Source organism: Euphorbia lathyris, chromosome 9, assembly GCF_963576675.1.
Source record: "Euphorbia lathyris chromosome 9, ddEupLath1.1, whole genome shotgun sequence".
Taxonomy (NCBI): domain Eukaryota; kingdom Viridiplantae; phylum Streptophyta; class Magnoliopsida; order Malpighiales; family Euphorbiaceae; genus Euphorbia; species Euphorbia lathyris.
This window is the reverse complement of record NC_088918.1, coordinates 14332374-14359367: the sequence shown is the minus strand read 5'-3', so window position 1 is coordinate 14359367 and position 26994 is coordinate 14332374. Positions and strand designations below refer to the sequence as shown.

The 26994-nt window shown below is 30.8% G+C and overlaps 2 protein-coding genes across 2 annotated transcripts; one reads left to right on the top strand and one right to left on the bottom strand.

Annotated features, from left to right (window-relative positions):
* The first annotated feature begins 288 nt into the window (after nt 1-288).
* LOC136207043 (probable protein disulfide-isomerase A6) lies at nt 289-7056 on the top strand. The gene is made up of 11 exons (XM_065998296.1): nt 289-452; nt 1069-1153; nt 1330-1427; nt 1595-1650; nt 2486-2603; nt 3513-3540; nt 3627-3718; nt 3857-4013; nt 4117-4241; nt 5538-5637; nt 6991-7056. The coding sequence occupies exons 1-11, from the start codon at nt 289-291 to the stop codon at nt 7054-7056; spliced, it is 1089 nt and encodes a 362-aa protein (XP_065854368.1).
* Nucleotides 7057-24436: 17380 nt separating this feature from the next.
* Nucleotides 24437-26037, bottom strand: LOC136205321 (uncharacterized). The gene has a single exon (XM_065995859.1). It carries the CDS (start codon nt 25918-25920, stop codon nt 24754-24756), a length of 1167 nt encoding a protein of 388 aa, XP_065851931.1. The 5' UTR covers nt 25921-26037; the 3' UTR covers nt 24437-24753.
* Between the last annotated feature and the right edge of the window lie 957 nt (nt 26038-26994).

Genomic DNA, 26994 nt, shown 5'->3' with positions numbered 1-26994 from the left:
TTTTATAATATCCTTATAGGACAAGGTATAGTTTTATAATGAATAAAATTATCTTAATTGAAAATATATTTTTAACATATTAAATTTAAATCATTATATTTTATTAGTTATTTCAAATATAATATGTTTATATGTGAATAAAAAAAAGCGAATAGAGAAAATTATTGAACATCCCGTGCATTGCACTGACACTCACGCTAGTTATACAATTAACTGAACTGTTGCCATATTAATTTACACAGAAGACAAAGAATGAAACTATACAAAACGAAACGAGATAGTCCAAAAATGGCGAGCTCCAAATTTCTACTCGAAATTTCTGCAACCCTTGCTTTGGTGTTGCTGCTTGCTTCATCGGTTTCTGCGGAAGACGTCGTAATTCTCACAGATGACAACTTCGAGAAGGAGGTCGGTCAAGATCGTGCCGCTCTCATCGAGTTCTATGCTCCCTGGTACCATCGTATTTCGCTCTCTATCTATTTTTCTTAGTTCTGCGTTTCATTGTTGATAAAGCGCAAGGAATAATATTAACTCTGTGACAATATTTATATCATATAATTAAACATATCTAATTATCGTACGCTTGAATGTGCTAAATGCGACGCATGGATTTTAAGATTTTAGATTAGGCAATATGAATCAAGTAGGCACAAAAGATAATCTATTAGTAGTTTTATTTATTACATTTGTGTATTTGCATTTGAAGATAGCTGGTGATCGATGAGCGAATATGGATCTCTGTTGATTTAGCTTGATAATGTCACTTATATGTTTTTGATAGATTTTGATGTTGGGATCTCGTTTTGGTTCGTACTCGTACATATTTATTGTGTACATGTATTGCGCAATAGTATAAAAATCTATCTGACAGAGTTGTAAATTGTAACACTTTAGTTCAAGCCATGGTTCTTTTATGTTCTATCACTTTTGGACATGCTTAATTTGCTTCAAAATGATGATTTGTTTGCATGAAACTGAATGATTTTTTCTATATATTCTCATTTTCCAATATTGTTATTAGTTATGAAATTATCAAGTTATCAATAATGCCTTTGTTTCGTATAACAGGTGTGGGCACTGTAAAAAACTTGCTCCAGATTATGAGAAGCTTGCTGCAAGTTTCAAGAAGGCAAAATCTGTTTTGATTGGGAAGGTCATCTATTTATATCTCATTCCTTCAATTATAAGATATTTTATCTGGTTACTTTGTAAAACTTTACTTTTTATATTATCATGTTAATCAATGTGGTTTTCTCCTTTATATTGGTTTTGGATTGTTATCTTTTGTCAGTATAACCATTAATGTATATATAATTTTTCCTAATGTAGGTGGACTGTGATGCTCATAAGAGCATCTGCAGCAAATATGATGTTTCTGGATACCCCACACTTAAATGGTTTCCTAGAGGGTCTTTGGAACCAAAAAAGTCAGTGCATGGATCCCTAAATCTTATATGATATTCTTTTCATCATTATACAAAGTTATTAGAGAAATGATCACTTTGGACTCGTTTCCACGCCACATTCTATTACTCTATGAATCTCATGCTATTTTCCCCAATTTGTTAATAATGATGTAATTGACATTTCATAGGTATGAAGGAGCACGTACTGCAGAAGCTCTTACTGAGTTTATGAATTCTGAAGGAGGTACATTTTAACCTCGCAAATTCATAATTGTCAGTTTGCCAAAGATACCGCTTGTATTGTTACCATGGAGTTATGGACTAATATATTTCTATGTCACATTATCTCTCCAAGTACTAAGAGTTCAAATATGTTGTGGAATGTTGGTCAACTTAGTTTTCTGTGGGTAGTTCGACAACACTTTTCTGTGAAATAATATAGAAATGCCTCATAACCTTATATATTCAATAATTAATTTAATTGCTCAGAAGAAATCATACTATAATTTCAAAGAAGGGTTTGGATATATGGATGGGATTTTCTTGTTCGATTTGACATTTTTAACTTCAATCATTTGCTTTTGGTGCTTAAGTGGAAATACATGGTGTCGGAAAAATATTGATGTGTGGTTTTGTCATTTAGTGAACAACGGATTACTGTCATTCTGTTGATGAGGGGTATTGCAACTGATTTGTTGTTTCACATTTTAAAATTGGGTAAGTTTCACATATTTTATGCTCTCTTAGAATGTTTCTATGTTGTAATTGTACTTTTAGGAGTTCGCCTAGTCTTTCAACATGGTTTGATGCTTAAAGCTGTATATTGGAATGTGGCTATGTAGTGAATAAAGGGTTACCAGTTACCGGTCTTATATAATGGCTAGTGCCACTAATTTGTTGTTTCAGTACATCTCAATTTTGGGGAGTCTCACATGTTCTATGCTTTCTGGTGGAATTTTCTCTACAGTAGATGTGCTTTAGGAGTTTGCTTAGTTTTTAACATGGTTTGATGCTTAAATCTATACAGTACAGTCATTTATAACTTTTACATTGTAAATTTATATTTTCATCATATGCAGGAACAAATGTGAAGATAGCTGCAGTTTCATCAAGTGTGCTAGTACTATCACTAGATAATTTCAATAAAGTTGTTCTGGATGAAACAAAAGATGTTTTGGTTGAGTTCTATGCACCATGGTTCGTATTTCTTTAACTTTGTTTGCCTTTTCTTGAGGTTTACGGGAGTTCTATCAAATTCTAAGTGAGTTTGAGCAGTAAGCTGCAAAGCTATTGATATGAGCTAGAGCTTGGGTCCCTGTTGTTTAGCAAGCCTATAGGCTTTCATGAGTATAGGTTTTCTGGAACATAATCAATTTTTGTATATATAGCCATAGGCATGTGGTGCATCTACTCTTAAAGTATAATTTCACATCACTGCCTTTGTGAAAGAGGCAATGAAGCTTAAACTTAAAAAAAGTCTAGACGCTGCTACGTAGATTATTCGACCATTGGTAGTTACTAGTTGGCAGCCAAGCTAACTTTAGAAATGCGAAAAAGCTGCCTACTAAAGGTGGAACTGAGCTACTCTATTTTTTTCTTCTTATTAAATTCATGTTGAACCTTCCCAATCTTATCTTTACTTTTGCATAAGGTGCTTGGAAGTTTTTTTAAAAATTTATTTATTCCTTATTAAACTCACTTGCATTAAGTAATTTGTGACTTGTAAAGAGAAATGACACCCATAAGGAATCATCACTGCATTGAGTGGACCAAAAGTGGGGAAAACGTAGTTGGCTTATCAGCTTATCAGCTTATGTGCCAAATGCTTCATTTGAGGCTTTGGCTTTGCATTCTTGTCAACTTCAATTTTAAGAGTATGGTTGTGTAACAGTTGTTTGCTGGGATGGGCATAAGTGAACTTTGAGTTTGGGCCAAGCAAACCTCAACAATCCATAAACAACATGGTTTACTTTGGTCTTATAGCTTTGCAATGTGCCATCATATCATTTAGATTTAGTTTTGATATATGGCAGTCGTGAGATATGTCTCCTGAATCAATTCGATATCCATGCTAACATAGTATAATTCTACTCTTTCTATTGGCAGGTGTGGCCATTGCAAACATCTTGCTCCAGTAAGTTTGTTGTCTTTTTCTTTCTTAAAAAATCTTTACTAGAGGAAGACTAATGATATGCTTTGTTTTCTCCTTGTACTTTGAAGACATATGAAAAGGTTGCAATAGCCTTTAAGTTGGAGGATAATGTAATTATTGCTAACGTTGATGCTGACAAATATAGAGATTTGGCTGAAAGGTGGGTTCAATGAATTTGCATTGATTCTGTATTTACAATTATTGTATTTGATTAAAGTTCAGATTTTCTTTATATATGACTAACTGGAAAGTGATAAAATGAAGACTGGCATCTAACATATAATAAAAAAAAATCCAGGTATGGAGTAAGTGGTTATCCTACTCTGAAGTTCTTCCCAAAAAATAACAAAGCTGGTGAAGACTATGGGGGTGGACGGGATCTGGATGACTTTGTAACTTTCATCAATGAGAAATGTGGGACTAGTCGTGATGCAAAAGGGCGACTTACTTCAAAAGTTAGTGAGATGCATTTAAAATTGTACCACGATGCAATTTGTTCATTCTTTTAGTTGATAATGCATACACCTATAAATCCTTATGTGTATGTTGTTCATGTAGGCTGGTCTAGTTGCTAGTTTGGAAAACTTAGTGAAGGAGTTTGTCAGTGTTGGTAGTGATGAAAAGAAAGCCGTCCTTCCCCATTTGGAGCAAGAAGTTGAGAAGCTTAAGGGTACCAATGCAAGGTTAACATTCTAACTTCATGACCATTATAGTCTTATAAAAATTTACTACATTGATATTCATTGAATGTTAGGATATATGATGTTTATCTTATAAAAGATCAATTTGGTCGACAATTATTTTTAGATATCGATTTGTCCTTTTAACTTGAATTTGGAGTCAAATTAGTCTAAAATAACATGTGTCGACATGAGTGATACATGTCAAAAAAACCACCAAGCATATGATAACATGATGGTGTATAAGATATACTTATGCAAAGAGGTAATGCACCCTATCGAAATCAAGTAGGAAAGTGATAAAAAAATAAAGAATTGTTCCCACAGGGACTAAGTAGACGATTACTAACCCTAATCAAATTCTATGTTATTTAGACTAATCAATAAAATAGATGATGATTAATCAACCCAATAAAGTTTAAAGAATAAAAACAAATTAAACACTTAAAAGCAAGGATTAAAATTTGATGCTAATAGAAACTAGGGGTTTGGCTTTACCCAGTTAATTTCTCTGCAACTTCTCAATTTCTCAACACAAACTTTTTATCCTCCAAGAGATGGTGATTTCTCCTAATCAAGTTAATATTGATATTTCGAATTATTAACTCTATTATTTCCTTCAATTACTTAAATCGGTTTAGTTCTAAGCAATTAAATGAAAGAAGCAATAAACACAAAATGAGACTTTTGACATAAACCAATAAAACCACACTAACATTTGGTTTGGTCTAGTCTAGTTATGAATTTCCATCAATTATTCAACCATGGTGCATCAAATAACTAATTAAAATCATGTTGAAGATGTTCATACAAACAACTATCATTAAGCATCTCATAACCAATTCTCCTGAAAATAAATGAACTTTTAATGATACAATTGGAAATAACTACATATTAACTAGGATTCACAAAGCCTAAGTATGGTGTATTAGTTTATAACTAAACTAAATCAAAAGTAAAAGATAGGAAAAGACATGTTCAATAACATACAAGAATTAAAGAAGAAAAACCACAAAGAAGTACTAGAACACTAATATGGGTCAATAGCAATGCATGTATGTATGAAAAAAGGAGTTAAAATGTCAAATTGACACCCAAACTATTGCTCCTAAAAGCTTCAAGGGGCCAAATTGACCCTTTGTCAGATGTTTATCTTACTTAATTCACCTTGTCAGATTAACTCAGGGAACTTTTCAGTGTAGAAATTTCTTGAATCGCAACTTTAAATGTTTTTTCAGTAAAAATCTTACGCTTATGCTTTTATCTTATGGTGTGTTTGATTATCTGCTTGCTCTTTAGATATGGAAAAATCTATTTGAAAGTCGCGAAGAACTGTGTGGAGAAAGGTGGAGACTACCCCAAGAAGGAAATTCAGAGGATTGACCGTATGCTTGAAAAGGTGATGAATCTGATTTCAACTTTGCCTCCTAGTAAAATGAGACAGAACCTAGTTGAATTTCAAGTAAATTTGGAAACGTTGAGTACTCTCACTGTATTAACACACATATTTTTTGGGGATTTCTCAATATTTATTCCATCTTCTATTTCTCATATATGTGTGTTTGCATGATGGAAAATCTGCTCCCTTTACACTATTCTTTAGTGATAACAAGCTCAATCTTCGAACTAAGTGTCAAATGGCTCCTGAAGTTGGCATGTAGGACCATTTTAGCCCAAATCAAATTTTAGGTTTAACTCAGCTTTGAAGTTGAAATATTTGATAAATTAGTCCAAATTTAATAAATTTTTAAGTATTAAACTGATTGTATTTTAGCTAATTTGTATTACCAACTTTAGGGTTAGTTGATACCTAATTTGTATTACCAAATTGACCCTTAATTCCTCAATCTTCAATGGAGCATGTGCTATATTTGTTGTTAGTTTGATGCTAAAGAAACCAGCCCTTAATTATGCGTCGTGGGAGTTCAGGTAAAGCTAGAACATGAACCCATCATTCCGTTGTTCTTAAACAACTCACTCATTTGCATATGTTTTCTAAAGACTTGTTCGTAGTTTCATAATTGTGAATCCTTTAAGGTCATTTCACTTGTCAATCTTTTAATATTGACACCATGACATGTGTCATTTTCAACTAATATGATTCCAAATGTCATTTCAAATGCCAAATTGAAAGATCCAATTACATACTAAAACTTTACATTATTAGACCAAATTAATTCTGCAAGCTCATAACCAAATTGACCTTTTACCCAATGTAGTGGGTGGAATACGATTCAAATATAAACAAAGCTCGACTTCTTAATTATAGGGTTAAACCCTAAAATGTGACTCTTTTAGGAATTATAATGATTGAGAAATAATTATGTAGAAGAGGTTGTTCTGAACTGCTTCGTTCAAATAGCCTCCTTTAAGGCAGTAGGACCGCCTTAATGAGTCTTGTTAAAAAACAACTTTAGGACCCACAACACCCATTATGGTGGTCTTATTGTCGTAATGGTATTTGTTTTAACCAACCAAATCAATTATTTCTTAACCATTGCCAGATTTGTAATAATTACTACAAAAGAGCTCTGTCTTGGTGTTTAACTCTAATTAAAACTTTGTTCTTTTAGTTTTGCTTTCTCCGAAAACAAAAAATCTTAAAACATTAAGCGACTTGTTATTGGTTCAATGTTGTAATACAAAAAAAATTGTTTCTCAAACGGATGTACATTTAATCAAAGAGAAATTCCGGATTGTTTTGGCAAATCTGAATAAACTTTTCTGGATTTCCATTTTTGTGTATATGCAGTCAATCAGCGAAGTGAAGTCAGATGAGTTCAATCTGAAGAAGAACATCTTGTCAACTTTTGCTTAGTTCACCATGGTTAATTAGAACCACAAATGAAGTCACATCCATGCTTTTAATTTGCTCGGATTTAATGGCAGCCTTTACGCAGGATATGGAGTCCCAAGTCATATCTGAGCCTGGAAAAATGATGTTCTGCACTTCTTTTGACTCGCTTGTTTAATGTAAGGTTGGTTTCTATAACTGAAAGCTATAGTTGTAGAAGAGAAGAGAAAACAAGATAATTATGATGAGATTAGCAATAATTTACCATTTTTCTCATTGTCATTCTTGAATTCTGTGTCCTTTAGTTTCCCAGCTTGGATAGCATTAAGAAACAAATATTCATAGTTATAGGCTTAATTCACCAAGAACCCTTCAAGTTTGATTTAAAAAGTTGATTGGCTCCTTTAACTTACTTACAAAATGTCTCGTTAATCTTTTAATTTATTCAAATTAATTTATTTGCCACCTTAATTTTTTTAAAGTTACCTATTGATTATTTGAACTTGCTTACAGTATTTGATTGGCTCATCGACTTGCTTAAAGTGGTATATATTTCTACTTGTCCAAATCTAATTAAAAAGTTAATTATATCACTTTAAGTAAAGTCATCAGCTATCAGCTATGTATTAAGTCTGCAGTAAACATCACAAAATAGCTGAAGCTGACAATCTTCCATCTTATTACATGATAAGGGATATTATTTTGTCAATCCATTTTTCATATTTCTTTGTTTCCATGTGGTGGCATTGTTGGACAATACATGTGGGAGCGAAGAAGACAAGAGCTAAAAGTTAGATGTGACAAAAGTATACACTATCCGATTACATGATACGAAATCGACATGTAATTTTAATGTTTGGATTTAATTGAGTAGGTAATGTATTATTTTTGGATCGACACGAAACTGACATACAAATTTTTGTGGGTTGGATTAGGATCGATATGCTAACCCGAAAACGATACGAAATGACACGAATATTTAAAATTATTGTTATATTCTCTCGTGTTGCTTTATTAACAAAGATAATAAAATTATAATTATGACTTACAAATATGATTCAAATCTCTTTAAATTATTATAAACACATTACATGATATTGACAGACTTTTCGATGATTAGTGTTAAGATACTGATATAAAAATAACATAAAGTATTTTAAAGTAGTAGCATATCTTCTTATATTTTTAAAAGTTATCATTAATATATATGCATAAAAAAGTTATATGTAATCTAAAAAAACGACACGAAATCGACACTAACCCGAACAGGTTAACGCGATTGTGACACGAAAGTTTTTTTATTGGGTTTGGATTTACCTTTTCTAACATGAATCCAAAAATGGTAAGATACGAACACCATTTGAACACAATTAACTAGTCGGTTTAAGTGATTGTACGCTGATCTTTATAGGTATAGAAACTTGATCTCAATTGGCTTGGAAAAGTAATCGGTTCTAGTTGAACCGGCTGGGTCAATTCGCTCTGGACAACATTGGTATTTTTCATTCTATGCTCAGTTTAAAATTTCATTTGGACTTTACAAAGGTATTTCAAATAAATTTCTGGATATATATTACAGGGGCGAATATAAAAAAAAGGGATAAGTACAAAAAAATGCATGTAGTCTACACTTTTTGAGAACTCGAACCTGTGGTTTTTTTTTTTTTTTTTTTGCAAACAGAGGTATGTGTTACAGGCCGTTAGCAAATAGATGCTAAATTGACTAACGGTGTTAAAATTCAAAGAGAAAAGAGTTAATTTGGTCCTTTATTTATTTTATAAATTAACCCCCCTACTTATCTAATTATCACAAATAAACTCCAAAATCAAAAATAAAAATCAAAAATATCATCCTCTCATCTCTTTTTCATTTTTCATTTTCCTTCTTCTTTCTCTCTCTTCTCTTCTTCTTCTTCTCTTTTTCATTTTTCATTTTCCTTCTTCTTTCTCTCTCTTCTCTTCTTCTTCTTCTCTTTTTCATTTTTCATTTTCCTTCTTCTTCAGATCTACAACATCAAATTAAACAAGTAAAATTAAGAACACTTGATTCTTCATTGAATCTCAAATTAATTTACATTTCCCGCTAATTCCAAAACATCACCTAATCTAAACTAATATCCTCATTTACACAAAACAAACCCACATAATTTTCCCCCAATTCATCAAAAACCTCTATTCAATGGCTTTGATCTGAAGATTCAGGTCTATTTTCACCACTTTCACCCAATTTCACACCATTTTCACCCAATTTCACTTCATTTTTACCCAATTTCACACACTTTTCATTGCAACAACTTTTCGTACCACTACTATCTCCAAAAGAAGACGATTTCCTAGACATTGGAGTAGCCAAGAAAGTCGGTTTAAGTTCACCAGCCATAATAACCAAAATCTACTCTTCAAAAACCACAGGTTGTTTCTGAGCATCACCATTCTTACTCTCTCCTTCTCCGCTCTCCAAATCTCTATCTACGTCGTCATTTTCGTTGCCCAAATAACCAGAGAGTTTCCAGTAAGAACAGGCGAGAATAAGAAGAGCAAAAGCAATGAGACCGAGCATGGCAGCTAAGCCGCCGAATTCTGGAATTTCTGGAATTAAAATTTTGAAAAAAAATAATTGAAGAAAAGAAGAAGAAGAGGAGAGGAGGAAGAAGAAGAAGAAGAAGAAGTGAAAAAGAGATGGAAAAGATGATATTTTTTATTTTTATTTTTGATTTTGAGGTTTATTTGTGATAATTAGATAATTATGGGGGTTAATTTATAAAATAAATAAATATAATGATCAAATTAACTATTTTCTCTTTGAATTTTAACACCGTTAGAGCATGTTTAGTGGTTGTAACAAAGGTTTGTTACAATTGGGTGCCACATAAGCATAAGAAACACCTACAAAAAAACACTCCACTATAACTCTTTGTTACTTCAAAATTTAGTAGGGTCCACTTACCATAAATACTATACAATATTCACTCAATTAATATACAATTAATAATTTTTTAAGTAATAAAATAATTAATTCAATTACTTATTAATAATTTCATAAAACTATATGTCCAATAAAATAATTAATTCAATATATTTTTTTTATAAACTGTCCGATTTTTTTTTTTGCGTACATTAGGACTCGAACTTGAGATTTAGCTTAAGCGACTTGAGACGTTTGATATGTATTATTATTTTTCTAAAATTTAATAATTAATTAAATACTTTTTATTGACAAATCAATAAAAAAAAACAATTGACAAATAATAATTAAGCATTAAAGGTGTAAAAACAATTGACAAATTAATAAAAAAAAAATTACTCTTAAAAGAAGAGAGAAACCATTTAATTAATATTAGTTGTACTTTTCTTTGTTACAAAATGCAGTAACTTAGTCAATTTAGTCTCTGTTTGCTAACGGCCTGTAACACATACCTCTGTTTGCAACAAAAAAATACTACAGGTTCGAGTTCGCAAAAAGTATATACCACATGCATTTTTTTTTTTTTTGTACTTATCCCTAAAAAAATTGCACTATACAAATCTAAATATAACTTTCTGGACCAATTTTTTTAATTCCATTTTACATCTTTCCACACCAGTGTTTTTTAACAGATAGATTTGGGGTGGGAGGCTGTTTTGCTCGAAACGATGGCATTGGGTGATTCCGGTGGCCAAAGGGCCTAGCATGCCTCTCTCCTCCGTTCCTGATTGCAAACCCACGTAAATTATCCATTTAAAAATAATAAATAATTATAATCAGGGCGGAGACAGGGAGAGGTTTGGGCTCCTTCGGCCGCCGGAACCACTATGACTACGAGTAGTTTTGGTCTATTTGTCTTTACGAAATTTGAGGTTGCGGAGGTTTTGTCCCTTTGTTTTCAAGAAATAATGACCGGGTGCTGAATTAGCACCCCAAAATTGGTCAATGTCGCTTTCTAAATCCAAATTTTTTCTACATCCAAAATTTCGATTTTTTTTACCTAGTAGGCACTCTCTAAATCCAAAATTCTAACTTTTTTGGCCTGTTAGGTCTTCCTTGAATCCAAATTTCTAATTTTTTGGCCTGTTAGGCCTTTCTTAAATCCAAATTTCTAATTTTTTTCCCCTATTAGGCCGTCTCTATTCCGATTATTTCTATTAGAAACCATTATTTTTACATGTTAAAAATCTTAAACACAATATAGCTTAATTTTGAAAAGTTTTTACATTAATACTTAAAAATTGATCATTGACTACTCCAATTATAACACGTATATATACTAAAAAAATTTTACACAACACGAGTAAAATCGGCCTCCCAAACGAACAATCATGTATTCACCACTGATTATAATATATTTTTCATTCAAAACAATTTTTTCTTTTTTTTTCATTATTTAGGGTGAGTAAAAGCTGTATTTGGGTTCATGTATGAGTTGAATAGCCCTGCATTTACATTTTGTCCTCTCAAAATTGGCAGTTCCCTCGTGATGAAACTAAACTAGTAGTTCTGTTCTGTAATTTAATCTAGGACAATTTTAAAAGGATTGAGTGAGATATTTAGTTACTATGTAATAGTCAAAGATCATAGTTGGATTGTATTCCAAAAGAGATGATGTAGAATATAATATAGCTGTGACGTTTAATGACTTGACTGCCTGCAGAACTAAAAGGCTATTTTATTGAAGAAATTGTTGTGGACAGACCCAAGGATTTGCCCTCTGTAATATCTAACATGGAAATTATTTCTCTGTATGACAATAAGGGTTCTTCTGCATTCTAAAGAAGTGGCTGGCAGGGGTGTCAAAGTGGGGGTCAACAGTGACTGGTTGGAAAGCCGATTTTACATGCGCGTTCACAAAAAAAAAAAAAAAAGTTAAATCAAATAAACTCAATTTTTTTTTTTTTTTTTTTGTATATATGCATTTTATTAGTTGAATGATCAAGGGCCAATTTTTAAGTATTAATGTACAATTTTTTAAAATTAAGCTAGATTTCGTTTAATAGTTCTAACATGTAAAAAAATTTGATTTAGGAAATGCTGAACAGGTAAAAAAAAATAAAAATTTTGATTTCAAATTGCCTACCAGGCCAAAAATAAATTAATAATTTGGATTTAAGGAGGCCTAAGAGGCTAAAAAAAATTAGAAATTTGGATTTAGAAAGATCTAACAGGTAAAAAAAATTAGAAATTTAGATTTAGAGAGGTCTAACAGGTAAAAAAATTAGAAATTTGGATTTAAAGAGTATCTAATAGGTCCAAAATATTAAAATTTTGAATTTTGGACAATCCTAACAGGTAAAAAGCCATTTTAGAGAAGCTAATTCAACACCCTAATAAAAAAAATTTGGGAACGAAAAAACACTACCCGAGATCAAGGTGGTTCCGCCGGCTGGAGAAACCTGAGCCCCTGTCAACGCCCTTGGGGGTGAGTGCACTCTGCCTCCAATATTTGCAGAAGAGAATTTGGATAATCCCTTGAAGGTTTTGGAGATTTTTTTGTTCTCATTCCCGCTTCGCATGAATAACAGGGAATTTCCATCCCCCAAAAAAAAAAAATAATGATAATTCATTGGTAACATTAAAATTAAAAATTTCAAAGTCACTCGGAACAATATTTATTATGGAATCAATTGTTTTTATTTTCTAAAGTCATTATTTTCAGAACTTTCTCTTTCTAAACCTTCACTTTCTTTTTCGTTCACCGAACAACACCTAAATTACCTTAAAATTAAAAAGTTGAAGAATTAAATTTATTTGAAATATCACACAGTCTTTGAATTTTTTCATTTTGAGGTCATAAATCTTAATTTTAGTTTTGAGGTCCTTGCTTTTAGCAAATCGAAATATCTCAATCATTTCATGGTCGCAAAAAAAACAAAAAAAACTTCAGTTTTCGTTTGGAAAAAAAAAAATTCATATATATCTATCTGATAAAAGGTGAAAGTATAGAAATTGTTTTAAACTTTACCCTATATATACATAAATAAATAATTTTTTTGAGGTCGTTTTCCAAACTCTAGGTGATTGGACTTCAAATCTAATTAGGATTATGAAGATAAAATAATGGGTGAAATACATGAATATCATAAATAATTAAATATAAAATTACAATTAAGTTATATCATAATTTAAAAATTCTAGACTTAATTCTTAATATGTCATTATTCTGTATATATTATGATTTTTTACATCATAATTTAAAAATTCTAGACTTCAATTCATAAATCATAAACACTGAAAAATATATTTTATATTTCTAATTTATAAATTCTAATCCTTAAAATATATTAAAAGTATTGATTTTACTAATTATATTTTTAAAAAATGAATTTCTATATAATTTTTCCTAAAATAAAATCTGACACTTTTGCTGTGACTCAAAACCTAATCCAACCCATTAAATTCATCATAAATATTACTCGTATTTGTTTAAATGGAATTCCTTTATACTAGGAAAAAATAGAAAAAATAAAATGGAGAAAAGAGCACTAGATAGTGATTGAACAGTATATATACAATTATGAAACAGACTTCGTAGTTCCGACCCATCATAATCAATGGTTTCCTAAGCATACATAGAAACATGATATCAAGAAAACAAAACTCATGAAAATGATATATCCACGAAAATAATATTGGATTAAGGGGACCGGGAGTTTGAGCACCCATCAATCGACGGAAAACGTGAAAAATCATATCTTTAATATCAATTGAACAGATCATAGTTCATCAGAGAGCACCTCAAACAACACGGATAAGTGAAGTTTGAATTTGTCACTATATATATCAGCCATGTTGTTCTATTACTCATTTAAAAACACGTCATATATCTCATTTTCGTCTCATATACTTTTAGAGTACATATTAAATACTTATGCCTATAAAAGTTATTTAATTTAATTTTTTTTTAAGTAAAAGTTGGGTTTATAAGGAAAATAAGAAAGTACCAAACATCTAAACTAGATTGACATAAAAAAAAGCTAAACAATTCTAAATTGCACTAAAGAATAAAAATCGCCATAAATGTATGTATTACAAAAGATCAAGCTTGTATAACGAACAAAAATTAGATAAAGGGTCCGTTTGTTTTATCTGCTGTTTGCTGTTGTTGTTTGCTGTTTCCTGTTACGGTTTGCTGTTTGCTGTTTGAAAAGGTTGTTGTTCCAAAAAGCAGGGAGTCCCTGCTTTTATAAAAAGCTACTTTTCGGCTACAAAAGGCAAACAGGAGGTGTCTAACCAAACACCTTAAACTCTCATTTTCAAAGTGAAAAGGCAAACAGGAGGTCGAAAAGCAGCTACCAAACACCCCCAAAATCCTGCGCGAGCGGTTCAATTCTAGAAAGGAGCTAAATTTGTGTTATTTAGTTTTGGTTGTGCTTTAGCTTAATCAACATTAAATTGCATATGTACTTGATTATAGAGTTTCCTAATTACTTACAAAAAGGATTAAGTTTCGCTAAATTTTCATACTCCAAGTTGACCAATACATAAATGAATCAATATTAACCCGAATCAAATATTGAATTTCTTAAGAAAGATCAATATCAATCAATATACATGTGCAAAGTGTCATGTTTGTCCTCTAATTGTGTTTCTATAAAATCAGAGTGGGATTCCCACGCTTCTAGCAATGTTCGCAATAATCTGTTAGTCCTAGAACTCTTACGAGAGATTGTAAAATCGAATCCAAACTTGAACGAATGAAGATTTATGTGAAGTATGATCAAAACATGAGGTTTAAAACAGTGAAAAACAAAAACCCTAATAGACCACCGGCCACCACATCATCCTTTTTTTCCATAGTCATATTGTAATATCAAATATTTAAATTAAAAATAAACATATCAAACCATGCATAACTTCAACAAACAAATCCAAGATTTATAGACTTTTAAATAAAAATATTATATAATCCTAAGAGTATTTCCAAAGACTTTAGAGCACTCCCTATAAATAATATAAATAATTTATCCATATTAATATAAATAATTTATCCATATTAATTTAGGAGTAACTAACAATGATTCTTATATTCACTCATTATTTATTATTTTATCATTAAATTATTAATTATCATTATATTTACCAATAGTGAGAGGAGAGAGACTGCTCAATAATAAATTATTAAGAAAAATGAATTAAGGAGACCTTGTGAGATGGAGAGAAACTCTCTATTAATATAGGGGATAAAGAAACTGTTAGTGATTTGAGGAGCACTAAGAAACTGTTGGGGCTGATTTTTAATTTAAGAGTTAAACTAAGAGATTGTTGGAGATGCTATAATATAATTATATTAAATGGGCCTAGAGATGCCTCATATAAACAAATTTTGTAAACAAGCCCATCACAATAATGGATCTCCTTTAATTTTATTAATAAAATTAAGAGATAAGGTCCAAAAATACCACTAATGTTTACAGTTATGAGTAATTTTACCTCTAACATTTAAAATTATACAATTTTACTTTTTAATATTGACAGTGAAGAGCAATTTTACCCTAAAATTGGCAAGTTTAGTCAATTTCAGATATTATTATAAAACACACCTATTTTGTTTTTTATTCTCCTTCAATTGCATATCATTTGGTTTTAAAAAAAAATCATATTCTTTATGATTTAATAATAGAATTGAAAATTAATATTTATAAATTTAGTAAAATATTTGAAATTTTGTTGTCCAACTCGTAAAAAAGCAGTATATTTTTTTATTTATTTTTTACTTTTTTTCACGTCTATTCATATTTTTGTAATCTGACAAGATTCATGATTAAAAAGATAGTTTGATGAATTATTTCTCAAATTGACCCAATTTGTCAACGTTGGGGATAAAAATGCTCGTGACTTCCAAAGTTAAGGATAAAATTGTACCATTTTACTTATTAGAGGTAAAATTGTTTCAGGTTGTAAACGTTAGAGAGTATTTTCGCACCTTATCTCTAAAATTAATCATCCCTCAATCTTTGATTTGCACTGTTCCAATAATACAATTTATGGACTCACCTGAGATAATTTATTTGATACGATTATCACTATTGGTAGAAGAGCTTTGCCTCTCAAAATAAATCCGGATTAGTTTGAACTGTCGGTTTAAGATACTGGATAGACCGTCGGTTTAAGATACTGGATAGACCGTCGGTCCAAGATGCTGGATGGTTTAGAAAATTTAAAAAAAAAAAATTAAATTTACAAAGAGAATAAAGAGAAAGGAGAAAAGGCCAAAAAGGTAGCCATTATAATTTTTTTTTTTTTTTGATAGGATTAGCCATTATAATTAAAAGCAGAAGCACTCGATTTCTTGTACAATGAAAAAGTAGGTTTTGTTACCTCAAGGTGTTCCTTTTTAGTACAACAAGAAAAAGAGCATGGAAAAAGAGCAAGTGTTGAAATTGAGAATGACTTTAGTGCAAGATATCATAAAAAGATTTCATTTTACCTTTAAATTTCCCTACCATTATTAAAATTGAGTCCATAATAAAATTTTGAGTATAATAAATTTATGAGAAAATAACAAAAATAAATTTTGTGGTTTAATCGATTTGCAAAGACGGTTTTCGTGGTTTAATAGTTTGTAAATATAGATTTGTGTTTTGATCAAATAATATAGATTTTCCAACCACTAAATATAGATTTTCTATATTTTTTATTTTCAATTGTATATATAAAACACAAAAAAGAGATCCATATGTATGGAAAACACGGAAACCTGAAATAAATATGGAAAACAGAAAAACACATAAGAAAACGTGAAAATTTGTTAAAAACACAAAAATTGAAAAAATGCGAAAATCACGAAAAGTAAAAAATATATTAAAAAAATAAAAACATGGAAAAAAGTGGAAAAATACGAAAATGTGAAAAAAATTAATGTTAAAAACACAAAAAAACGTTTTTTCACATTTTCATATTTTTGGCATTTTTTGTACGTTTTCTTGTGTTATTAACGTTATTGTGTTTTTTTTTTTGCATTTTTTCGTATTTTCACGTTTAGTTTTTCGGTTTTTCCCTTTTTCACGTTTTCTTTTTTTCTCGTTTTGTTACTTTTTCGTCTTATTCACGTTTTTTTTCATTTTTTTCTTATTTTTCACGTTTTTGTGTTTTTTACGTTTTCGTGTTTTTTGTATTTTCACATTTTTGTGTATTTCGTGTTTTATCACTTTTTCGCATTTTTCATGTTTTGTGATTTTTCAAGTGTTTGCTTTTTTGCGTTTTAGCATTTTTCGCGTTTTCGTATTTTTTACGTTTTCGTGTTTTTTTGTATTTTTCACGTTTTTGTATATTTCGTGTTTTGTCATTTTTTCGCGTTGTTCATGTTTTGTAATTTCAAGTGTTTGCTTTTTTTTTGCGTTTTTGTGTTTTTCGTGTTTGCTCACATTTTCATGTTTTTTACGGGTTTTTTTCATGTTCTCGTGTTTTGTAACGTTTTCACATTGTTCATGTTTTTTTGTGTTTCATATTTTTTGTATTTTTACATTTTTTTAACGTTTTCCCCATTTTTCTCTAAACGCGTATGTTTTGGGGAAAATGTTTTACCCTTTTAAAAAGGGTAAAACATTTTCCCTTATTTCTTCCTTCATTTTTTATTGACTTACCTCTTATTTTCCTTTGACTTATTTTCCTGCCCAAACAAACACTGGAAAATTGGGAAAATATTTTCCTGCAGAATATTTTCCCCCAAACAAACGAGGTCTTAGTTAATTTGCAAAATCAGACCTTAATTTATAAAGTCAATCTTTTTAATTGCTACAGATCGCTCATTTTGGGAGTAAATAGTCCCGATAATAATTTTTGATGAAATGACTTAGTTTATAAACGGTATAAAGTACAAATCCATATTTGCAAACTTTTAAAACCATGGTAACTGTTTTTTCAAATTAGCCAAATCACAAAGTTTATTTTCTATTTTTTTTCCTAAATTTAATCTATAATTTAAATGAATGACAAACAATAATGCAAAAGAGAAGAGTTGAACAACTAACCTAGTAATCAATTTCTCTTATTCACGTTGAAGTAAAAGAATGATGGTGTTTTCTACAAGCTTTACAATTAATTCCAATTGAATATGAAGAGATTTCTGAAATTAGATAAGAGTATAGTCAGTATCGTGATCTGCACTCATTCGTCGTTAGATATAGACTTATTAAAATTATAAGGTAAAGATTCAAAGCATCTCAAGAATTAACAGGGTGTTTGTTACAAGGGATAAATGGGGTGGGATAGGGATAAAAAATCCAAAGTTCATTTTTCTCATGTTTGTTTTGGAGATAGAGTGAGGAGATAAGGTAGCGATAAGAATCTTATCCCTCGAATCTTATACCTAAAAAGGGGTGTATAAGGAAGTGGGATAAGCTCGTACGGAGCGTTTGGTATTCTATTGGGATAGAGATAAAGATAAATATTGGGACATGGATAAGGATAAATGGTTGAGATAAGGATAAAAATATGATAATAAAAAATTATTATTCAATGTTTGGTATGTGAGATAGGGATAGAGATAAAATAATAGATTTTACTATTTTAACCTTATTTAAACTATACAACATTAATTTGAGGGATACGATGGATTTTTCCATCCTATTAAAATCGCAGGAGCTTATTTCACCTCCTTATACCACCCCCCACTTGGGTATAGGATTTGCGGGATAAGAGGTTTATCCCTCGTCTGTCTCACTTTTCTATCTCCCAAACAAACACGGGATAACTTATCTCGTGTTTTTTTTTATCCCTATCTCACCTCCTATATCCCTTCTAACAAACACCCCGTTACAGTTTTAATAAGATGGAAAAGTTCATCTTATCTCTCAAATCAATATTATGTAATTTAAGTATGGTTAATATAGTAAAATGTATTATTTTATTCTTATCTCTATCCCACAAAATAAACATATAATAATAATTCTCAACTATCGTATTTTTATCATATCCCAGTCTTTTATCATTATATCTATCTCAGTATTTATCATTATACATATCCTCGTCAAATATCAAACGCCCCTTTAATTTAATAAACTTAAATTTAACGGTGAATAACCAAATTCATTTGGTTATTCAGAGTTCAGGTGAACATTACTGACAATATATATACCTTTTCAAAACTTAAAATAACCGTTGGTTATTATATCAACATTTGCAAATGTTCCGAACGCAGTTTAACCTCGAGATTAGCCTGCAATCAAGATAATAAACATAATTTCACATTAATGCTCAAGTAAAAAAAAAAAGATATCTGATTCGGACAAACCTTAGTAACACGCCTATCATATTATAAAATCATATTTCCTAATTGTGATGTATTAAATCTCCATTGACGGTGCCGAACTCTGTACTTTAACTTTCAAATTGTGAGTTAATAGAAGTAATAGAAACTTTTTAACGATAGATAATTTTTACACTCTCAATTATATTTTATTAACTCTCAGCAATATTAACTTTTAACCTAATTTCCATACTTTTCATTCACTTCTATTACTTCGGTGATGTTTGATAAAACTGAAAATTAAGTGCTGAAAAAAATAAGTACTGAATTTTAAGTGTTGAATATTATAAGTGCTGGAAGTATTGAATGATATAACTTCTATAAAAATATTAATTGGTAATGTTTAACTTAAAATGTTAAGTTAAATATTTTGACTTACTAAAATATGTGATTTTTAACTTAATTAACTAATTTAAGTGGTGGAGAAACAACCGTTATCAAACGCACTTAAATTAAATAAGTGTTGAATATTTTAATTTAAGCACTTAAGTGCTTTATCAAACAAGTTCTTCCTTTTTAACTCTCATCTCATTAACCTCCTAACTCTCAATAAAAATGAGGAGGTAGAAGTAAAAAAAAAAATTGATTTCTAACTTTAGTCTACCCTCCCATTTTTTAGAAAACAAAAAATCGAAATTATGAGAAAATAAAGAAAGAGTTACATTTACCGTGTTATCTTTTATATATGTCTAGGCAACGTTAGAAGGTTATAAGCTCAACTCGTCTTCCAGCGCTACCTATATATATATATATATATATATATATAAAAGGTATAAGAGTAAAAGTAACTCTCACTCTTCTTACAATTACATTTTATTTTATTTTCTGAAAGGTAGAAGAGCAAACTAAAGTTAAAATCAATTTTTTTACAAAATTGGAACATTTGACTTTAAACATTACGTGACTATCGCTAAATGCAGTTCTTTGGGGCTCACAATTACATTCTATTACTTTCGCTCTTTTACTTAATATTCTAAGTTTGGAATAAGAGTGTACACAAACGACTCACTCTAGCGTTGTCAATGACAAAGCCGGCTCCAAAGGAGTCTGTGTTTAGTGCCTCTGATTTAAAGAGCCTCCAATCCAAAATAAATTTAAATTATAATAATTATTAAAATCTTAATTATTAAAAATTATGTTTATAAATAATTATTAACACCTATATTAATTTTAATAATAATCATATGTATAAAACAAAAACGTAATTTAGTTAATTTTAAAGTCAACCTTATATATAAGGTAATTTGCAAAATATACACTTTTTTTATTTCTTAAAATCGCTCATTTTTTTGAGTAAATAATCACGATATTAATTTTTTACGAAATGTCCGAGTTTGCAAACCGACCAAACCACAGATTCTTGTTTGCAAGTTTGTAAATGCAGGACTTCATTACCAAAAAAAAGTCAAACCCCAGTCTTTTTTGTATTTTACGCTAACAATAGTATAATTGTTAATTGTTTCGTTCTCTGTAATTGACCCAAAAGTTTGGTCCTTATTTTTTAAGAAGAAAGATAATTGTTTCATTCATAGCAAAAAAATAGTATATCTCGACATAAGTAATTGAAAAATTACAATCCAGAAATACGTCAGAGAAGTTTGAATTTGCATCTTCAATATCATATGCTAGGTATATAGAATAATAGTAGTCAGTGCTTGAAACTGTTTTTTGCACAACGACGAGAAACACACTTTACTCATAATCAACTTCATATTGTTTTTCTCAAGAAATGACTTCATCATCTTTCAATGAATCAATTCCATCAAAATTTAATTAAGACCTAAACCATACTGAGACCCCTAAAGTTGTCCATTTTAGTTACTTTGTCCCCTCAAACTTAAGGAACAACTGGCAACTCATTGGCCACTTCAACTCCCTAAAAGTGGCATATCATGTCCCTTATTTTTCCTCAATCGGAGAAAACGTTGACCTATGAGGACCACTCGCTTTTCAGTTGACTTTCTATGTGCAATGTGGCTTTTTCATTTATAAAAAAAATTGCAATATGGTTTTTCAAGGTGATATTTCAAAGTGTGCATGAGTTTAAAGATGCTATTGCAAACTATACTTTAAGAGGTAAAAAAAATCAAAAGGAAAACCACGTTGCAGTCAAAATCTTCTCCAATTGAGAAAAATAGAGAATCGGATATGTTACTTTCAGAAAGTTAAAATATCTTAAATTATAAAGGAAAAACAACCAAAATAGACAATTTTAAAGTAGACAATTTTAAAGAGTTCCGTCATAATTTAAAAGCTTAATAGATCAGTTGCCCCCTAAACTTACATGGTGTATCTAAACTTGTTTAAAGTGTCATGATTAAGTCCCTAAATCTATAAAAACGCCATAAAAATGTACAAAATAAAAGATTAATTTGTTCTAAAGACTTAAAATCACCATAAGCAAGTTCAGGAGGCCAATATGTCATTTTAAACAAATTCAGGTGATCAATAGATTATTTTAAGCAAGTTAAGGGAGTTAACGAGACACATATAAATTCATGAAGGCAATCTGTCTTTCAGTAGTGTTCACATGGATCCTGATGACCAAATGAATTGTGATCATTCACCGTTAGATCTAGACTGATAAAAAACATGGTATGGATCCTACAGCTTATATTTAATCGACCTAGATCTAACGGTGAATGACCACAATTCATTTAGTCATCAAAGTCCATGGCAACAGTACTGTCAATTTTTTTTTAATAAGTCCGGGGGTTTTGATTTATTAAGCCTAATTTAAAACTAAAATTAAATTTTAAATTTTAAAAAATAACTGTCCAACTACCCCTAATCAATGACGACCCAATATCTCGCAAGTCAAAACTGCCAAACGAAAGTTCAGTTTGGAATTTTTTAAAGTAGAGCTTAAAGAAATTTTGTAGAGAAAGACATAATTTTGAGGAAAAATTTCCTAATAAACAAAAAATTTTACATGACCATTTGTTTTTTTTTTTTGGTCTCTTGATGATATAATGCATCATGATGGAGTCACATAATGAATCAAAAAGCTATAGAAAAAAAAGGTTAGTGAGAAGAATCCAAAAAGGAGGTTTAGAGTGAGAACAATAATATCAAAATCAAGTCTGTCTCATCGTCTCCAACTTAACGTCTTTATGTCATTGTCTCATTATTTTCTATTCTGTCAATATCTATGAGACATCATACACCGTCCCTGTAATCAATTTTTTAGATCACATGGCCCCCCAACCCAACCCCCAAACCCTTAATTGCATTTTCATTTACATAACCCTATTGGCCCTTTCCAAATTAAGATAATGAAATTGACATCATTATTTATTCTAATGACCCCCTTGTCACCTTATCTACTATGGTTTTGGAAGCAACCATTCGTGGCTTAATACATCAATGTCCCATATACTTTGTTAAATAATTTGATTGAAACTATGGAATTCTCAAACTAATTAGCCTTATGAACTGGTTTAAATTTATAAATATTACATGTGTAGTTATTTTAGATAAATTAAAAATGCTTATCACTTTAATCAAATTAAAATTTAAGAGAGTCCATGATTCACAGTGGTTTTCACCCAGTCAATGACTGACTAAGTGAATTTGATCGATCACCATTAAATCTACCAGATATGAATCTAAACCTTACCATGATTTTAATTTCCACCACACAATTTTAATAAGTTTAAATCTAATGATGACTGACACAACTAACCAGGTGAAAATTACTGTCATAATTCATTTTAAACAAATTTAAACGGCTAATAAGTCAATTTAAACAAGTCTATGACCATCAAACTTTACTCTTTTTTACATTATAACCACTAAATTTTAATTAACATCTTAAAATGACCAAGATCTCAAAATAAAAATATATAAGAATTAAAATTGTTTAAAACTACATTTACCACCATATAATCATAATTTCTAGAGCTGTCTCTAAACATCCAATTTCTCTCATAACCAAATAACACCCAAATTACCACTATTTCTGTAACTCTATCTAAACATTCACTTTCTCAAACAACACTTACATAACCTCAAAGCAAAAAACTTGAAGAATTAAATATATTGAACAATGAAAGTTTAAAAATGTTTCATTAACTTACTAAATTTATTTAAATTGTTATGATTAACTCTCTAAACCTTACATGAAAGAGCAAAGTCGTGATATTGACAAATTGAAACGCTCATCCCTTGATTAACCGAACTCTATGTAAAAGGGTTTAGAACAGATTTAGGGTCCAAAAAATACGGATATAGGATTACCCCTCCAATTACCCGCTACCCCTTACGGTATATTAAAATGAAGATTAATGTTGTATGAAAATGTATTTATATCTTCAAAATTCAATCAGATTATGGAACCCTAAAGTATTAAAGTCAAAATTCATTAACTCAGCCTTTCCCAAATATCCTAACCACCACCAATATAATATATACACAAGAATATAGGTAAAACCAAAATACGCATTGAGAAGCCATTAAGGTTCTCATGTAATTGTGGGTCAGAATTTGGGGTATACTAATGGAAATAGTGGGAAATATGGGTCCTCCATCACTACCTAACATAACAGGGTTATGTCTTTGCCCCATGTGTATTGTATTATTGCCTCAACAAAATCCAATTCAGATACTATTCCTTCTATGTGACTTTCTATAACTATAGGATAGGAAATCAAATAGTGATTGAATATAATGGGGGAGACAAAACGCTGCGTTTTGAACACTAAAAAGGAGAGAGAGGCATAAAGAGAAGGGCAATTAAGCTATTTCAGAATGAAAATCAACTACCAACAACAATAACAATAGTAGTAATTACTAACTACTAAACCAAACAGGCTCTTAGTTTTTTCGTTGGTAACACAAAAAAGGTTACCGCACACAAAAAAGTTAAACGCACGGAAAGAAAACAAAGGCGGCAACAAGCAGAAAAGTTCTAGACTCGAGCAACTCTAATGAAACTCAAACCACCACACCTATCTTCGAATAAATGTTATTATCTGCTATTCAAATCAAGCTTAATTGATTCTTCTTATGTTCCTTTAATAACCCTTTTTCGGGAGTTTACTAATTCCGGCTAATTCGGTAGGTGGATAACAAAACAAAATAAAGTGAAATGAATACTATCTAATTATTTTGCATTATTGTTAAATAACAAAGAGGAATTCAACAAAATGCCAATTAAGGTACTATTTCAATATAGCAACAAGTTGTAAATAATAACTAAAACTACATTAGAAGTAATAATATGCTAAGCTTTTTCTCTCATGGTTTTATAGCTAAAACAACCCTATGAGAAAAGTACAAAATACATGGCTTATAGGGACACAACTTCTCTTTTGATCAAACAAAAAGAGAAGAGAATGACCGAATAATGATAATATTAATAAATACATAGATAGATCATCATTAAAAAGTAAAAATTAAAAAATAATAATAGTAGTAATTTAATTAATAACTAAACAACCTATACAATTTCTTTGATGATGATGATGATGATAAAGTGTCAAAGATAGATTTCAACTTTTTACCTTGAGGAAACTGGATTCAGAGCTCTAGCAAATCCATTCATGGCTCCATATCCCTTGGAACTAAACCCTAAACATCCAAGTAAACCTTGTCTATAAGGCAAGAATGTCTTCTTCCTCATTTCTTCAGCTTGTGCTTTACTTGCTTTGTAATGCAATTCATGTGGTGAAGTTGGAATTCTCCTCTTTCCTACTCCATTTACTGGCTTTTTTCCTGATGAATTTTGACTATTTCCCTTCAATTTCTGATTGTTCTCCAATGGAGGACTGATTTTCTGATTCATAGGTTTCTTCTCTTTGGCTGGTGAGAAAGATATGTTAGACCAGAACTTGTTATTGCTTCTTCCTTCACTTTTACTTCTGTAGAGAAAATCTTTCAAGAAAACCCATCTTTTTGAATTTCTACCAGCTGAAGAAGATCTAGAAGAAGATGCAGAGACTGATGGAGTAATCGCTTCTTCTTCTTCGGTTTTGATGTTCTCATTTGAAGAATCCAAATCCAAACATGACTCATTAATGCTTGAGCTACAGATCTGAGATTTCTTCTTGTCTTCATCATCATCTGCATACTCAAATGAATTACTCCTCAATGGCGACATAGATCTAGTTCTTCTCCTCACAGATTTATCTCGCAATCTCAGATCTCTACCCCTCATTCTTCCGCCATTCTTGATTTCATCATCATCGTCATCTTCTTCCTCATTTTCGAGATCTAACAGAGGAGCAAGCACCTGAGGCCGCTCCAAATGCGTCGACAGCTTCATCGGACGGATCTGACCGTTCAAGAACAACTCGTCCGCTGAGCTCATTGACCCGGTGTGACCCGACCCGGTCATCCCTAGTTTCGCCGAGAACTCGAACTCGTATCCCATAGGAACAGAACTGTTTCCGCCTCTATCGGGGGAAGAAACGGCGGAAGCAGAGTAAGTAACGGAAGTTGAGGTGATAGCGAAGTGCATTGGGCTAGCGGGACAACTGTAATAGAAACCGCCATTAGTGGGAGCACGGCCGGGGCTAGAAGGAGCACTAACATAAGGAGTGGAACAAGTACTGTCAAAATCGTCGGTAGAGAAGGGAGATTCGTCAATGGAGTGAGATTTGCCATTGTTAGGGTTTTGAGGGTCTGGAGTAGAGGTTTGGCCATTTTTGTTACGATATAGCTCCATTTTTGTTTTTCTGTTGAAGAAGAAGAAGAGAGTGGAAGTGGAAGAGTAAAATAGAAAAGAATATAAAGGTATGTTTGATAGAGGGGATTCCAGCTTGTAGGGGAAGGAAAGGATAACAAGCAATATAAGGATTCTATCTATGCAAATTTATACCAAAACAAGATAAATTTTATTTTACCTAACACAAAAAAATTGAAAAAATTAGGGATTTTTCCTCTAAATAATGCTATAAATAGCATTTAATCTCTATGTAGATCCGGGTTAAAAATTATGCACTCTATTGTACTTAAAATTTTAACCATTGTTAGTTGAAACCAGTGATTCATTCATCGGTTTCATACTTCATTAAGACCCCGATTTTCCAATAACCGGGGTCATTGTCATGTCTGCATGAGACAAACATGGCAGGCATGAGACCGGTTATTTATTAACAGGCTTCATGAAACCGGTTGATAAATAACTTGTATCATTGACACCGGTTTTTGGATAACCGGTATTAGTGTGACATAACAACGCACTGCTAAATAGTGTGTTGTGTTCGGCGCATTCGAATAAAGAATATATCAAAGTTCCTTTTTTGCCCCTATTTTTACCTATAAACCACATTTCTCCGTTATATCTTCTCCCGTTGTTATATTTTGTGCAGGTAAGTTTTTTTACAAATATTATGTTAGTGTATATATTATGTTAGTGTAAGTGTTTAATAGTTGTAAATGAGTTATAGTTGTAGTTTATATTAGTGTTAGTAGTTGTAAATGAATTGTAGTTTATATTAGGGGCGCGTTTGTTTCACGTGCTTCTGTTTGCTGTTTGATGTTGTTTTTAGTTGTTTGCTGTTACCGATAAGTAGTAGACATTAGTTGATTTTTCTGTAAAAAGCAGTTGTTTTGAATTTTTACCAAACATTTTTTATCTACTGTTTAGACTTAAAATGCAGAAAGCAGTTCTAAAAATTGAAAACAAACAGTCACTAGGTATGGGTAATATATAGTTTTTATAAATATGCATAATATATTTGTAGTTAGTAAATTAGTTAAGCAAATATATTTAATAATTAATAAGGTACGAAAAATG

Bases quoted from the DNA above. Each gene is read 5' to 3' on its own strand.
- LOC136207043 (XM_065998296.1), top strand. From the start codon at position 289: ATGGCGAGCTCCAAATTTCTACTCGAAATTTCTGCAACCCTTGCTTTG. The intron at 2,604-3,512 runs GTTCGTATTTCT...TTCTATTGGCAG, and splicing joins GTTGAGTTCTATGCACCATG to GTGTGGCCATTGCAAACATC. The intron at 4,242-5,537 runs GTTAACATTCTA...CTTGCTCTTTAG, and splicing joins CTTAAGGGTACCAATGCAAG to ATATGGAAAAATCTATTTGA.
- LOC136205321 (XM_065995859.1), bottom strand. From the start codon at position 25,920: ATGGAGCTATATCGTAACAAAAATGGCCAAACCTCTACTCCAGACCCT.